Genomic DNA, 17018 nt, shown 5'->3' with positions numbered 1-17018 from the left:
ACTGATATTTCATCACAGTCTTCTCAGCTGTGGAAATGTTCTCTCATTCTTGTGTGTGTTAGGTATAAATGTGGAAAATCAAAACTTTTAGAGAGCCTGACAGTATGCACCCGTTCGTTTATCCTGCTCCATCTTCCTTGCTATGTGGTATTTCTTACCCTAGGAGTAATCTCTTTTTGTGTCATCTCTTTTTCAAATCTCAGCCTTGTTCTGTCCTGTACCGGAATAAATTCAGGACGACTGAGTACCAACTAAATTCCTTTCCAAAAACTGACTAACTAAACACCCACATACTTAGGTCAACTCAATTTTTTTTTTTTTTTTTTTTTTTTACTGTATAAAACCACTTTTCCAGTTCCAAATCCTGAATGCTCACTGTGGTGACCAAAATGTTTAGATCTGCCTGGATGCTGGAGAAAAACATGTAGAAATGGCTGTTACTTACTCATACTGGGTTGTTTTGGATGATTTCAGAACTTCCGGACAGGAGCCAGCTCTGAGCTCTTACACTAAAGTCAGAATTGTGTCTCCATTTGAAGCTGGCAAGAGCTCCAAGAGTTCTGGTGCAAAGGAACCAGACTTCCTCTGGTGTTGCTTTTAAACTAAAACCAATCTGCTTTGGAGATTCCAGTTTTCTTCACAAACTAGAATACAACCCTTTTCCTCTCTAATGTCATCTTCCTTACTAGATGACTTTCCTAACACTATGTTTGAAGCAGACAGAAAATGAAGTTGTGTTTTCTTCCAGACATGTGATTCTGTAGTAAATTGGATCCCTGGCAAGCTTTTTAACACCAGAGGAAGGATTGTAAGCAGTGTTGTTGATACACTTTCACTATTAAGCCTTTGGAGTGTTTTGGACTTGGGCTAATTAAAGCCTTTCCTAGTGATGCTAATAATTTGTTGCCTTATTAAAATTAAACTGCACAGGATAAAATTTCTAGTGCAGGTACTTCGATTTTGAATTACACCTAAAAATGCTAGTAGTGTGTGTAAATGCTGAGTAAGTTGATTCTGTTCAGTTTGGCAAGTCAAATACAGAGATTAGGGCATTTCCTCTTCTGAGAATAGTCACTTCCAGAGGCATAAACCCTCTCTCTGTCCCCCATACACATTTGCTCTTATTTAGTCCCATAAGCTTTTGTGGGTTTAAAAGGGTTTTTTCCTATATTAAAAAATATAATTGCTAGTTGTTTCTTAGATTTGAGTTAAAATAGGAAGAGAGGGATGTCTCTCTGAAATCAAAGCACATGTTCTGGAACAGAACTCTGTTCTATGACCCTGGCTACAGGACAGGAGTAGAAAGTTGTATATTATCTGTCTGAAACTTTTATTTAAGGATATAAAAGTCAGATTATACTTAGATAATATCTCTTCCATCTCTGGCAGCCCATAACGTACAGTGTCAGTCAGGAGTAAACTTGGCCTGTAGGATTTTTGTAAACACCCAGCGTATAAAAGCCGTAAGTGAAACATTACCTCATGAGTGAGGTTTGCAGCATGTACACTGTAACATGTCGCTGCAAATGCTAAATGAACTCCAGACCACTTCCAAATTGATAGAAGCTGATTCACCAGAGGAAAATTCTTAAGAAAACCAGCTATCTATGTTCTCATAGATAGAAACAACATCCATTTTTGTTTGGTTTCTTTTTTTCTTGTAGTCATGCCTGACGCACACTGCTCGTTCTGGGAACATGCGTTTCCTGTGTCAAGAACTGGAAGCTCTGCTGTTTCCAAAACAGCTAGATAAGCATCTCAAGAGGCTAGTTCTGCTCAACAGTCAAGAGAAAGAATAAGCTATGTAAACCAATGGAAAATATTACCTATTCTAAATATTCCAATGTTAAATACCAGTTTTATCTTATTGTGAAATTGTTCTTGAATGCTAAATTTTATTTGTAAGGAATGAGGAAATTTATGAAGAACATTACTGTTATACTTCAGTAATATGTAGTTGCCTTACCTTGAAGTGTCCTTGATGTTGCATTGACGTGAGCATTGCATCTCATCCTTTCTCTTAAAGTCTAATTAAGTAGGAGATTGAAGGCATAAGGTATAATTTGAGTAGCTAAGTTTGGCTTCTAACTGAATACAACTGGTGTGGAGGTACCTTTGCATGGAATATGTCAGTCTGTTATATGCAGTATATTTAAGAGATGATAAATATTTATTTAGCATGAGTTTGGGATTATCCTGCGATGGATCAAAATCTTATACAGCCACATGCAAATGCCAGTAACCCTAAAAGCATTCTAAAAACATTCTCTTCTTTGTATTTCAAAATAAAATCTTTGTAGGAGAATTTTGCAAGGGACATTTAACTCTGTTTCAGTCTGTAAAAACTGATTAAAATCTTAGACTTAGGGGGAAGGCTTTTAAAATATAACTGAGTTAAACATCAGTTAAAGCTTTCTGCGGTAGACCTCTTGGAGCTTTATGTCTGCAGTTACACACAGCCATCTTTTATTACACTGATCATGAGACCAGTGAGGCCTCAGTGCCTCTATAAACATGCTTTTGTTCTGGAAACTCTTCTCTTACCTCAATACCCCAAATCCTCTTCATGTTCTCTTGGGCAATAAGTGCCATGAGTAGTCCTGAGTTTGTGTTTCTACTGATATTCATCTATCAATAGTGACAAAGGGCTTCTTGTTCTGCCTTGAGTCAGAAGAATGGACTGTATGCAATATGAAAGTCTCTTCCTGCATTTCATTGGTAATTAAATTGCCTTAAGCTTCTATTCATAATTTTATTCAAAACATGTTTAAATACGAAAGGGAGGAAGTAGTATCGCATAAAAGTTAAGCTTCTTTTTGGCAGCTTCATCTCTTGTCTGTCCAGTGTAGTTTGGAAGTTTTAATCTTTTCCTGTATTGTAAATGCTCTCCCTTGTATGGGTTGTGTTACACCTCTGTCTGAATTCATAGCCTGTGCTTCTTAGGGGGCAGTAGGGTGAAAATTCCAAGGATTCCCACATTCTAATATGTTTTTCTGTTTTACTATAGATCTAATCCACACTGAAAAAATATCAGCCATCACTGTGAGATCCCTTGTAAGTACACCTTTGTGTGTGTGTGAGGTTTTGCATGAGCATGTTCTAAGGAAAAAACCACAGTTGTATTTTTGGGACTCACTAAGTATTCCCAATTGATGTCTTTTAAGAATCACAACTGATTTTTGTCAGGATAGAAATGTGATTTTCTTCTAAATTACTCCAACTGTATACAAATTAGCTGAGTTTTCTGTTTTTATAAACACTTTTTAAAGTATTACAAATTAACCTGAAATTCCAAAATGAAAGCAATGGAACCTTCCTCACTTCCCTTCCTAAATTAGCTGGTTCTTTGTTATTAGCCGGCAGTATTTCATAGTAGCACCGCTTCTGAACAAGCTCCTACGCAGCCCAAAGAAAAACTGTGGTACTGTCTCATTGTGTTAAATGCTTTGCAGTACTCCAACAACTCTGCTTTTTATCCAAGTCAGTGTGCCTTGGTCATATGTTCATTGCTGGAAGGTGAGGAGCAGCCAGAGTTCCCCCTGGGGTCTATTTTAAGTTGTAGCATTATGTGTAACCATGGGTGTGTCCTGCCATTTCCTTACCATGTCTTAGAGCCATGGCTGGCTTCTCTTTGAAATACGGACTCAACTGCTGTTTTTGGAGCACTGAATTAACTGGGATGAAAGTGTCATACAAGATTTGTGTTATAAACCAATAGTACTTCATTTTAGAGAACTGGAGCTTTGGGAAGTAAACTGATCTCTTTAATGCTGAGGTTGATGGTGAGGCTCACCAGAGCAGAATGAACATGTACATTTTGAAAAGAATGTAGCATTCATTTTTTATAAAAAGTAATATGCAGAATACTTTCATCCATACAAGTCTGAGCTTAGTTTAGTTTAGCTTAGTTTATTATACTATCATTCAACAGTAATTTTGTTCTGTAGCTGTAATTACAAAATTAATATGGTGGTCATGTTGTTTTAAATATCTGCAGATCTCGGAGTCTTACATTACCTTAAAGCTGTTGATATTGGCTACAACACAACTGCTTATATTGAAATTCACATTAAATAACCCACCAACATGTTAACTGACATCTGTCTTCTATAAATAGCAGTTGTCTTATTTAACCTAAAATGTTAATTGTAGCCTCCCTTATCACCTGAGGGTAGCAAATATATTAATAAAGGTGTATTTTGAGGTGTGCCTACATTCTTTTAACTCTTGACGGAGCCCTGAGAACTTGCCTATTCTCATCCATTCTGTTTATCAGATGGTGCCTGTGACAGCCTGGGCTCTGATGGTGTCAGTGTCACTGGCTCCTGCTGTCTGAGGTTCTGCCCTGGCTTGGTGCACCTGTGCCTTCTGCTTTCCCCTCTGTGGCAGCGTGGGTGGTGTGTTAGCAGGCTGTTTTGCACAGCAGCCAGGTGAAGATAACCATCCCTGTCTCACATGCCAGGGCAGACTGTCCTAGCCAGTGGGCTGGCCATGACTGGAGTTTGCTGTGATGGTTTTGTTTTTCTCCCACTCACCACCAGTCCTTATTTATGCCCAGTTCTCCTTAATGAGGAAAGATTTCTGACATGCAGACAAAATTTGCCAAATTGTACTTTATTTTAAATTTAGTTAAATTGGTCAGATTTTATTCTGTTTTCCATACTTGGAGTTTGAAATGCACGTATTGAAATATTTTTTGAAATTGGAAAGGCAAATCTGCATAATGCCTTTACAAGAGTCTGACATTCAGAGTTGAAAAGTAGAAGATTAAAAATGCAGTTGCTGGAGCTAAGATAATACAGCAGTTTTGGAATATTATATAGTTTTAGATTATAGCATGTAGACTTTTGAGCCTATATACTATTTTTGAGTATATCAAGATACATTTTAATCTGAATAGAAGTTGATAGAATATTTTGAAAAACAGTTTATATAGTTTTAGATTATAGCATGTAGACTTTTGAGCCTATATACTATTTTTGAGTATATCAAGATACATTTTAATCTGAATAGAAGTTGACAGAATATTTTGAAAAACAGTAAAGCAATCTGCTGTGCCTTTTCTCTGTAGTAGAAATACTTAGTGGGAAAACAAGTGTTGACCTTTCCCTTAATTACGCAATTGTATCATTACTCAAGTAGCTTAATAACAATATTATGTAGTGAAGGACAGACTTCATCTCAACAGCCCTGAACTATTCAAACAGAAATAGTGGGGGAAAGTCTGTGAAGAGTAAATATTTGTGAATGCAAGAAACAAGTATGGAAAAGATTCATCTTCTTTCATCCCCAGAGCAGTTCACTGCTCTATTGTGCAGTGGTGCTTTTGAAGTGAGCTCTTAGAAGGACTAAAACTAATTAACTATAATATTACTAATTTAATTATTTTTTCTTTCTTTTTCCTGCTCTCTGCTTGGCACTGGTTTTCGCCCGTAGGTGTCCACTGTTGGCTCTCAAAGGTTACTAAAATTTTGCAGCTGCTCTGAATCAGCACTTCCTAAGCTTCACCTACTGTTGCTTCTCCCTACACCACTCTGCACTGCTGCCTTGCTCTTGTCTGCTTCAGAACTCCATAAGAGAGTTTCTCTTTTAAATACCCACAATGAAATTTAGGCTAGAAATGTGTGCCATTCTCTTGCTGCCTGTGTACTTGTTAATCTGGTTGTACAGTATGCTGGTATTTATTCCCTGGTATTTTCTTACCAATGCCAAGAAGAAAAAGGCTATGGCAAAGCGGTTAAAAGCTAAACCCATCTCGGACAAGCCAGGGAGCCCCTACCGCTCTGTCACTCACCTGGACTCACTAGCAAACATAAACATCCCTGGAGCAGACACACTGGACAAGCTCTTTGACCATGCTTTAGCAAAGTTTGGGAAGAAGGACTGTCTTGGAACCAGGGAAATTCTGAGTGAAGAAAATGAAATGCAACCAAATGGAAAAGTATTCAAGAAGGTAAAACTTTAAATTTTTTACTTAATTCTGACTTGGGTTTGAGCTGCTTTGTAACTTGCTTCAACAACGCATGTCCCTTTGGAGCTCTTCCTCAGTCATCATCTAATAAATCATTCATTTTATGGTAGGTGAGGAATAACAGAATATACAGGATGCACTGTTTATTCTACTTGAAGTAAAATGAAAGCAATTTCTTAATGAATGGCAGACTGTGTACTCATGGTGGTATGCACCAACTCACATCAGCCACTAGAGCTATACCAGAATCTTCTTGCCATGAAAATTCATTGTTTTTTTCTCTCAAGTTAATTCTAGGAACTTACAGATGGCTATCCTATGAAGAAGTAAACGAGAAAATTACTCGCCTGGGGAATGGACTGACTGCCCTGGGACTAACCCCGAAAAGCACAGTGGTCATCTTCTGTGAAACCCGAGCTGAGTGGATGATTGTAGCTCTCACCTGCTTCAAGTACAACTTCCCTCGTGAGTGCTCAACTTGGTTACTTCTAATGTATTCTAGAACCATTTCTCAGCACAGATCTGGCTGTTAAGTACTTTGACTCTGCCAGTCTTGTCATTGGAGACGTGAGAATTTCACAAACTTTCTCTGCTGATGGTCTGATTCCTAGAAGTTTTCAATCAATTGTATGCATTGTGGGTGTCCCTAAAATTAACTTGCCATACTTATGAAACTGCTTTTAATTATTTTATTGTACTGCGTTCTAAATGTTAAAATGATAGAATAGTCCACTTACTATTCAGGTAGTTTTAAATATTCTTAAGATGTTAATAGTTGCATTTAAGATGTCAGTAGTTGCATTTCTCCCCACAAAGTGTGGCATGTTTTTATAGTATTTTGTGTCTGTATCCTAAATTATACATCCAAAAGATGAAATAGTTATCAGAAGAGAAGAATGGTAAACAAAATCATATGATAGTCTGTGGGTAGTCTGTTTTGGTGACATTTTTAAACTACTCAAATTCATTACAATTATGTATGGGTTTTCTGTTCCTATTTTTTTTTTTTTTTTTTTTTAATTCAAGCTGTCAGAAATCTCTAATGGGAACTTGGTGAGCTGCAGTGGTTACTGTGCACTCCAGTGCCCATTTTGCACACAACACACTGTGAACCACAGCCCTTTTTTTTTGCTTGCACTCTGCTGTCTCTTTTTCTCTTAGCAGCAGTAGTAGCTGCCTGTGTGAGGAGCAGATCATACAGCAGAGTGTGCAGAGAGCCTGTTCAGGGGCAGTAGTGGAAGAGATGAACTTGCTACTGAAGTAGGAGACTATGGATAATTTGGTCTGGATCCCTATACTTTGAAAGGCAATAAGAAATAGCTGTATAACATTCCTCTTTTTCCTGTGCTGTGTGAACCCTATCTCACAGCACTGTTAAATTCCTTTAATGGTCTTTGGAGGTTACAGTTTGAGCAAATGATACTAAAGGAGGGTTTTTTTCAGTAGAGAGAGAATGGGGAGAGGTGAACTCTATTGTGGCTGGGAGGCACTTAATGGCATTCCTCTAGCCAGTCTGGGTTAAAAATAATCTGGCAGTGTGAAAAACAGTCTGATTCCTTAGCCTGATGCTCTGTCTTGCTGCCATCACTAATTCCATGGGAGCAAGGAAAGTAGCTGACAGTGTGCAAAGAGCTGCCTGTAGCTGTGCCAGCTTGAAGCTGGTGCCCTGTATTGTCTGAGTGTTACCTCTCCTCCTGAGTTGTGGTTGCAGAGAGCTCAGGGGCAGAACACCTGCTCTTAGTTACTTACTCTGGGATTGCTTTGTACATTATTGTTGAGGTTTGGTTTGTTGAGGTTTGTTCTGATAATTTCTGCTATAGAAAAAGCAGAATTATTTCAGGAGGATGTAGATGACTGTTATAGGTTCCTTCCAACTGCCTGACCACTTCAGGGCTGACTAAAAGTTACATTCTAGAGCATTGTTCAAAGGCCTCCTAAACAGTGACAGTCTTGGGGCATCAACCATCTCTCTAGGAACCATGTTCCAGTAATTGACCACGCTCTTGGTAAGGACATGCTTCTTGCCCAGCTGTCGTCCTTGTTCCAGAAGTCTCTTGTGCCATAAAATTTTTGATGTGGAAAAATCAAAAGCTGTTTTATTTCCAAATTAGAAAATTCCCAATTGAGTACTTTTCAGTAAGATAAAGCAAGAGCTTTTGCATTTAGTTTTACCCTTCTTTCATGTCCTCTCCCATCCCTGTGACAGTTGTCACTCTCTATGCCACGCTGGGGGAAGAGGCAGTGACCTATGGTCTCAACGAGTGTGGAGCATCATATCTGGTCACGAGTGTGGAACTCCTTGAGAGCAAACTTAAGGTAATTAATTTGGTATTACCTTCACCTGCTGTAAGCAACCCTACAGTTCAGTCAATACACTACTAAACATTTCATTTCTCTTCTGTAGACTGCACTGCCACAAATCTCCTGTCTGAAACGTATCATTTATGTGGACAAGAAGACTGTCAATAAATCAGAATACCCTGAAAATGTGGAGATTCATAGCATGCAGGCAGTAGAAGAGCTGGGAGCTAAACCAGAAAACAGTAAGTGAATAACTTCACAGAGGACTGACTAATCAAGCAATGTTAGCACCTGGGTTAAGAGGGATGTGTAGCAGAAAACCACCCCCCCCAGAAAAGGATGGCCTTTGTTACCCACAAAGGCACTGGCAAGTTGCCAGTTCATATTCCACTTCCCTTTAAATAGACAAAAAACATAAATTTTTTCATGTGTCACGTATATCAGGATAAAACTGTTTTTGCTTCTAAACCATAACCAGAATTATTTAATACTTCATCTTTGTTTTAGGAAATGAAATAGAAACTGGTTTAATGTTTCATTTTCTGCTACTCTTATCTTTTATTTATCTTACTGTCACTATTTTTTATTAGAAAAGAGGAGAAAAAGCACTTAAGGCTAGAGGAATAAGAGTTACATTCCTTGCTCCATTGGGCAGCCAGGAGTGACTGTAAACATCTTTAAGTAAGGAAAACCCAACCCTGATGATCTGTTCTTACATCAGCAGTCTGTAATTAACCATGTCTCTCTCTGGAATAAAGGAGATAAACTGGCAAAGGAGCTTTGGGAAACACACATTCATTACAGCTGCTTATCTCTGATCAGCCTGAGGTGCTGATACAGACCTGCAGTGACCCTTATGGGTGTTTTTTCTTGGGCTTAGTCTCTGAAAAGCCTGCTTCCTTGCAGACCTTGTGAAAGCCATGGAAGTTGGTGCTTGTCATCCTAAGAATAAAGAGGACTAAAACGAAAATCAGAAGTCAAGTGTTTTAAGCTAACCACTTTTCTACTAAACCTGCAGCTTACCTGTGGAAGGTTTATTTATTTATTTTTTTTTTTAATGGTGAGGTTTGAGGGGAGTTAAAAGGAATCTTACCTGTATAGCCTTGGCTTTGAAAGACTGATGGACAGAAAATCTGACTTGCAGATTTTTGAAGTGTTCTTTTTTTGCTTTTTTCACCCAACTTGCTGTTTATGATCAGCACTGTATTCTCTCCCTTTGCTGCCTTTGACAGTTTTATTTGGTCTTCAGAAGGCTCCTTCTATGAAACTTTCAGTCAGCTATAAACCACAATGACAAAAGTGTCACCTAAATTGTGTAGATGCTCAAATACTCATCATTCCTTTCAAAATTTGCCTTCCCTCTCTTCCTCATAGAACTAGATGACAACTTTCTCCAGCACTGACTATGCAACAGCTTGCTATGCTGGCCGTCCTTGAAGGACGTGTTTCACACTGATTACAGACATTTTCACATTGATTAATTACAGAAATAATTTAGAAAGTAGATAAGAATAAATAACAGCTTTTCTCCTGAATTTTGTAGCAAGCATTCTGCCAAGCAGACCTGTTCCTACAGATTTGGCTTTAGTAATGTACACCAGTGGCTCTACTGGGAGACCCAAAGGAGTGATGATGATGCATAAAAACTTAATAGCTGGAATGACAGGACAGTGTGAGAGAATACCTGGATTGGGGTAAGAAACACTTTGTTGTCTTGTGCACAGAGAGATAAAACAACCTCCAAAAGTGTCGCATTTATAGAGTCTACTGCTGGCATTGTGTTAACAAGTTTCTTCATGTTACTGTGAGGCCACTACTTTTTAATCTATAATAACGTCTTGTGTGTGTGAATTTCCCTTGCTTGAAAAAGACGCCCTTCTAGCTGTTTCCTCACATGGTATTGCTTTTTTTATTATTGTTAGCTCTAAGCCTATGATGGATTTTTGCACATTTTGAGTATCAGAGGATACCACTAGATAAGAGATTCCTCCTCTAGTGCAACTTGGGAAATGTTTTTAGACATCTTCAGGCACCTAGGATCAGTTTAGTAAGCATGTCAGAGCCCAACACTTCAGTGACCCGGAGACACCGCTCTGGGTGCACATGCTGCAGAATCTGCTCAAGTACAGCTCACTGAAAGAGCAGAAAAGTAAGAAATGATGCACTCACAACAATAAAACCAAGTGCAGATTCCTTCACATTAATGTTTTGAGGAGGTTTTTCCTGGAAGTGTCTATTTGTCTCTGCATTCACAAAAGGCTCAATAGCTGAAATAAGCCCTGTTGCCAGACAACTGTTGTGAGAGGATATAAACCCAGTTCTGGCTTGGTGCTGAAAGCTGCTGTTCAGTGACAGCTCTAAGGTTCTTGCTGAGAAATCTCTGAGCAATTACTTTCTGAAACCAGCCTTAGTACTTCAGTAAGCAGCTTTATTTCTAGTAATGTATCCTAGAAGATGATGACTGACAGGGCTTTGTAAATCATTGGTCATTATTTTAAAGTGTAATTATTTCATAACTGAAATGAAACCTCCCACAAGGAGAGGAAAGAGCTTTAATACTTCACTAAGTAATCAGACTAAGGAATCAGAGTTTCTTAGAAAACAAGGCAAATCCTATAATTTATACTGATTTCAGTAAGGGCAGATTTCCCCACTTTATATACTGTGGCTGAAATCACACCCATCTTGTGTGCAGGAAAATAAGCTCACCTGGGATCCAGGTCAATCAAAAAATAATAACTAAGCACATAACAAAATGGTTAAATGGTATTTTCAGTCCACTTGTGACTCATGGCTAATTATTTTTTCTTTTCCAGACCCAAGGACACTTACATTGGTTATTTGCCTCTGGCCCATGTGTTAGAACTGACAGCAGAAGTTTCCTGCATCACTTACGGCTGCAGGATCGGTTACTCCTCTCCTCTCACTCTCTCAGATCAGGTGAGGGCTGGCAGAGCAAGGTGGGGAGCAAACTTCAGCTTTTGCAGCCTGTTCTCTCCTTGCTCAGCTTCCTCCTTCAGTAAAGAAATACTGATATATATGGTACACTTCAGAAATGTAAATTTTTTTCAGAAAATGATGCAAATTAACATTCTTGATGAACAGCAGCAGTAGGTTGTACCATATAAATTTTATTTAAAACTTTGCTTTTATCATACTTAGGAAATCTAAAAGCAATCCTAATAACTGCCTGTAGTGTTATCCACTGGATAACAGGGTAAGAACAGCTCTTAATAGATCAGCTGAACTGTTTAAAGTGATCTTAAGTTTTGGTCTCACTTTATCAGTTCTTTATCCACTTATTGCAGATCTTCTGTTTAGTCCCTTGCCTTTTTCCCTTTAACAATTCAGATAAATAAGAGTAAATTAAGCCAGAATAGATACCTCTGTATGTTTTGCTTGTAGAGAGATTTGCATCAAGCAAAACAAGCTCCCAAAGGAAGATGGAGGAGAAAGCAAGTACTAGAGGGAGGAAGTAAAAGAAAGATAAACAAAGTGAACCTGTAAAAGATTGAGTATTTTGGTTGAAATAGATGTTAATCATTACCCTTTTCTTAACAATGAGGGCAAAACGACACAGGAACAGGAGAAGATATTTAAACAAATTATATGCTAATATATTTCCTCCTTTTATTAGCCCTTTAGTTTTCAAGCACTGTTTTGTTTTCTGCTTCATTAACTGACATATTTTCCTTATTACAGTCAAGTAAAATTAAGAAGGGAAGCAAAGGAGACTGTACTGTACTTAAGCCTACACTGATGGCAGCTGTGCCTGTAAGTATGCAGAAGCAGATATGTCCAGCAAGAAAACTTCTATTAAATACTTCACCAGCCTGAACAATGTTTTAGGTTCTGTGTATTAGGGTGACCATAAGCTTATTATTTTAATGGGAATTAATCCCTGGTCTGTGACAGAATTGTGGTGGATGTTTGTCAGATAATTAGAATTACTGCAACCACATTTCTCTGAAAGTTGAAGAGCTCTCGTGGAAAAGGAAATGGTGCAATAAATTCTCAGTTCATTCCCTTGCACTTAACAGTTGCTGTGGATAAAGTACAGCATCAGCGCTCCCAAGCAGGACACGCCTTGAGGGGAATTTACCAACCTTTAGCAAAGGGATTGAGTTAAACTTGAATTTTAAATTTTCTAAATCAGTTTGTCACAGTTTAAGTACAGGTTCAGGTATAAATAGCTCCAAGCTGCAGTGATCTATAAATTGGCTTATCGATCACATGTTAAAAGCATTGCACATAAGCACTGACTACCCCCATGATGCAAAGATTTCCACTCTTATTATCCATTTTAAAGGAAGGAATAATGAGGGGGTGGTTACTTATGACATGGGATTTGATTTACACACGCTAGTCTGTCCCATGTGGTGATTTTCCTATTTTTTTTAACACTGTAGGAAATAATGGACAGAATTTACAAAAATGTCATGAGTAAAGTTCAAGAGATGAACTATATCCAGAGAACTCTGTTCAAGATAGGCTATGACTACAAATTGGAGCAGATCAAGAGGGGATATGATGCACCTCTGTGTAACATGTAAGTAGCATTCAGGGGCCAAGGGTGCCTTTTGCCTTGGGATCTGTTAGGACAGTCTAAAAGAATGATCCTCTGAGCTGTCAGACGGTTCTCGTCTGACATGCAAATAGCACCTAATGAGTAACTGAGGTAGTCCAAGTTCTTATTGGAAACTGCTAAGACATTTCATGGTAATGACTAATCTTCCAAACAGCTGGCTGGTTCATTTTCATTGCACTGCTTTTTTTTAAGTGAAAAAATTGGAATGTTTAAGTTACAGGAACTCTGCCTCAAGTGTTACACAAGAGGTAATGGGTTTGGATTAGCCCTGCTGTCTACTAAATTCTGGGAAAAAGTTATTTTTTTAGGGGTTCCAGATAGGAAAGAAGGAAGGAGGTTTGTGTCTTCTTAAGAATGAGCTAAGTGAATAATTTTTAATTCTTTTTGCCTTCTTTCAAGACTTTTGTTTAAAAAAGTAAAGGCCCTGCTGGGAGGGAATGTCCGAATGATGCTTTCTGGAGGAGCACCACTCTCGCCTCAAACACAAAGATTCATGAACATCTGTTTCTGCTGTCCTGTTGGTCAAGGCTATGGACTGACAGAAACATGTGGAGCTGGAACCATTACAGAAGGTAGTTAAAACACCTGTGGAAATACATAAGTTCAGAAATATGTAGGGTGTTTGGTCATTCTTAGTTTTTTTAAAACAAGTCAAAACTGCAGCTGTAGTTCTGCAGTAAAGTAACTTGAGATAAGATACACCCTATTCATATTTTAAATAACAAAAAATCTTGTTTTTCTTTCTTGTTTTCTCCCTAAGTTGCTGATTATAGCACTGGCAGAGTTGGAGCTCCTCTTATTTGTTGTGAAATAAAACTAAGAGACTGGCAAGAAGGTAAGAGTAGTAATTGTTCTGATTTTACTAATTCATTTAGCCTCTGCCTACCTGGTATCTTTGCCTATCTGCTTAGCTAGGTGTAGCATATGAAGAAATTGTTCTTTCTTTGATAATAGTCATCAGTTAGTGTGCTTTAGCTTCAAACTGAAATTTCAAAGTATTGCCTTGGCAGAAGTATATATAAGTTTAAATTAATTGCTTGGGACTGTGTTGTTTTCAGGAGGCTATACTAATAAAGACAAGCCTAATCCTAGAGGAGAAATTATAATTGGTGGACCCAACGTCTCCATGGGATATTTTAAAAATGAAGAGAAGACAACAGAAGAGTTTTCTGTTGATGAGAATGGCCAGAGATGGTTCTGTACAGGAGATATTGGGGAATTTCATCCAGATGGGTGTCTGCAGATCATAGGTGGGTCTCAATTTTTGATACCTTAATATATTACAAAGTATTGACTAACCATAATTACAAACATGTTATTAATACTGTTGGCTTTGCCTGGGCTAATCTACTTAAGGTTACCTATTTACAGAATCGGTGTAAAACACATTTCCAAAAGTCCTCATAGCTGTAGTAAGATTTTGGAAGTGATGCCATTTCCTGTGACATTATCATCATCTAAATTTAGCACATGGACTTTAAAGAATAAATACAAGATTAAGGTTTGGAATCAGAGTAATTTCCTACAAACTGTGTGACAAGTAGTGTAGTGCTAGAACATTTTTTACAGAAATTTTAATATTTGGCAGCTATTAGCTGCTTTAAAACTTGTCCTTTAAGATCTGGTGTAGCACAAAATATGCAGGTGGTATGTATGGAGGTGAGTCTGTGGAAATGCTTAAGTTTAAAGGAAGCAAAGTTTTCTTTTTTTCCCTTCCCCTGATTCTAGATCGTAAGAAGGACTTGGTAAAGCTACAAGCAGGAGAATATGTATCTCTGGGCAAAGTTGAGGCAGCACTGAAGAACTGCCCATTGATTGACAATATCTGTGCTTATGCCAAAAGGTAAGAGTGGTATTAACTTAGAGTAAACATGAAGTACAGGCTCTGTTCCACTTGTCTAATCCAACTCTAGTTTTCCATGGTTTCCTTCTAATAACCCTCTCCATCAGAGTACAAGTTACAAACATGTCTGAAGAAGCACAGCTTTCCAGATTCCCTAAAAACTAAAGAAATTACTTGTTTTTCTGTTGGCATTTCTCCTATCCTGATAGGCTTCTGTTCCATCCCTTCCCTAAAAAAGTATATATCATTATGTATTGTTACATTTGGCATGTGTTCTGGCTGTCAGAATACCAGTGAAAAGTTAATCTGGACACTTTGCACCTGATCCAAAGCTTTCCAGTGAGTTTTGGAAATTAGTTCAAATATATTCCCCTCTTTGTCTATGTGAGGAGGAACTGCAGAGAAGTGGTTAAACCCCAGGTCTAGCTGGGGAGCTAAACTGAGACATGTGTGAGTGAAATGACAGCAAAGCCTCATTCTGATCAAACCTAATGTTGTAAACCAGCTTGGAATATCTTCTTGATAAGACTTCAGTTGTGAAGACTTAATGCACAAGAAGGGTTCTGTATGGTGGAATAACTTGGGCATTTGTGGGTCCAGCAGCAGGTAATTTAATCCCTGAAATGGAAATCTTGACTGAACCTTTCTTCCTTCCTTCTCTTGCCACTCTGTGTAGTGACCAGTCCTACGTGATCAGTTTTGTGGTCCCTAACCAGAAGAAGCTGACAGCACTGGCTGAGCAGAAAGGCATCAGTGGAAGCTGGGTGGATATTTGTAACAATCCTACAATGGAAGCAGAAATACTGCAAGAGATTAAAGAAGTGGCAAACAAGAGTAAGTACCACAGCACAGCCTGCTGGCCATGGGGGCTTATTTGCTCCTCCTTCCAGTTTCTCTGTATCTGCCAAAACTTAATGGTTTATTGAGGCAAAGACCACACAAAATTGTTGTGTATTATCCCAGGAATTGACATAAATCTAGTTGTATTGATTGTATTTTTTACAAAATATCTGAAGGTTTTTTCCAGCTAAATTCTGGAGACAAGTTTCTTGTCTAATGTGTTAAAATAAGGTCCAAAAGAGCCATTAATTGGAAGAAAGGTTGCAAGGCATTTACTGGCAAGAAAACTGATTAAGCAAGAGATTTCAAAGCATTTTTTCCCCACACAACTTTGTTCCCTACAGCTTTGAACAGACATGATCCTTGTGGTTTTAGAGGCTTAAAAGCTTGCTACTCCTTGCTGTGGTACTGAATGATCAAAAGTGTCATCAGTCCTTTACAAGACAAAAAATGAACTAACTCAATGGGGAAGAAAGTCTCTAAAGCATTTGGCACTTCATACAAGGAAGCAGTAAAAGCTGCACTTAAGCACATTCTAAGCACTTTCAAACAGAGAGGAGAATCTGCCTTTTGAAAATGGGAAAACAAGAATGAAAGGCACTGTTAAGTCTTACCTTGGAAAAAAAAAAAATCAACCCATATGGTTAAGGCTTAGGTTTAAACACTTTAATCCTGGGGGGTTTTATCAGGAATTGGGCAAATTACTATCCATATAGCTTTGTGTACTTAAACAGTTTGCTTATACATTCTTTCTGCCTTTTAGATAGTAATCTACTATTGAGATACAACTAATTTATGTGAAACTTTTTTCAAAATTAATTTTAAGAGGTAGTTCTACATTCTTAGCAGAGCAGATGCAGCTTCATTGTGAGCAGGCACACATCTGAGTGAGAGGCAGCAGCACATCCTGATAGCAGTTGAAGTTAGAAAGGCAGAGGAGCTGCTGCTCCCCAGAGGCTGTGCTGGAATTCACTTGCAAGTCCATGGCTGTGGACCCCATTCCCAGCCTACCTGCAGGAGCTGGTAGCAAACTCCAAGTGGTACTGGGCACATGCAGCAGCTCCCTGTGCTGTTCCTGCTGCTCCTGCCCTTCCCTCCTTCCCCCTCCCTTGCTCCCCCCTCTTGGGCTATTACCTGTGCAAGGAGAGAAGCAGCCTTGGTTGCAGTGAGGTTGTGCATGTGCCAAGCCACTGCTTCCAGCTGAAGGGAAAGTAAGTGGCTAATGTAACAAAAATACAAAGAAGTCCCTTTGTTTTGTACTCTAAACAGACTTTTAGGAATGAAAAATATAGGAAAGAAACATTCAACCAGGGAAAGTGCACAAGTACTTAATTATAATTGAAATATGAAGCATGCCCAGCTAGTCTGAGTTAACTAGTTATTCCATTCCTGTAGTGAAGGTACAGCTGTAGATTTCAGTGTATGCTTTTGTGGTAGTAGTCTCAGAACTTCAGGCTACTCAGTCATTTGTTTCA

At 38.5% G+C, this 17018-nt stretch overlaps 2 protein-coding genes across 8 annotated transcripts in view; one reads left to right on the top strand and one right to left on the bottom strand.

Moving 5' to 3' along the window:
- Positions 1 to 17018, bottom strand: part of NXT2 (nuclear transport factor 2 like export factor 2) — a 44008-nt gene that overhangs the window by 12671 nt on the left and 14319 nt on the right. The window lies entirely within an intron of this gene.
- The window catches only part of ACSL4 (acyl-CoA synthetase long chain family member 4), a 35744-nt gene that overhangs the window by 14579 nt on the left and 4147 nt on the right, over positions 1 to 17018 (top strand). For 3 of the 7 annotated variants that reach the window (XM_085570903.1, XM_021547844.4, XM_021547845.3), the window contains 14 exons: positions 3008 to 3054; positions 5437 to 5953; positions 6259 to 6436; positions 8178 to 8287; positions 8376 to 8514; positions 9816 to 9966; positions 11089 to 11212; positions 11975 to 12046; positions 12682 to 12821; positions 13260 to 13432; positions 13621 to 13695; positions 13919 to 14110; positions 14589 to 14703; positions 15380 to 15537. In XM_085570903.1, the coding sequence (XP_085427029.1) occupies positions 5603 to 5953; positions 6259 to 6436; positions 8178 to 8287; positions 8376 to 8514; positions 9816 to 9966; positions 11089 to 11212; positions 11975 to 12046; positions 12682 to 12821; positions 13260 to 13432; positions 13621 to 13695; positions 13919 to 14110; positions 14589 to 14703; positions 15380 to 15537 (1978 nt within the window). In that variant the 5' untranslated portion in view covers positions 3008 to 3054; positions 5437 to 5602. The remainder of the gene's footprint in view (positions 1 to 3007; positions 3055 to 5436; positions 5954 to 6258; positions 6437 to 8177; positions 8288 to 8375; positions 8515 to 9815; positions 9967 to 11088; positions 11213 to 11974; positions 12047 to 12681; positions 12822 to 13259; positions 13433 to 13620; positions 13696 to 13918; positions 14111 to 14588; positions 14704 to 15379; positions 15538 to 17018) is intronic. The other 4 variants (XM_077786553.2, XM_077786552.2, XM_077786550.2 and 1 more) reach the window with 2 other exon arrangements.

The sequence above is a fragment of the Lonchura striata genome, chromosome 4A, assembly GCF_050655825.1.
Source record: "Lonchura striata isolate lonStrDom1 chromosome 4A, ASM5065582v1, whole genome shotgun sequence".
In the NCBI taxonomy this organism is placed as follows: Eukaryota; Metazoa; Chordata; class Aves; order Passeriformes; family Estrildidae; genus Lonchura; species Lonchura striata.
The sequence above is the reverse complement of the archived record's forward strand: the minus strand, read 5'-3'. Positions and strand labels throughout refer to the sequence as shown.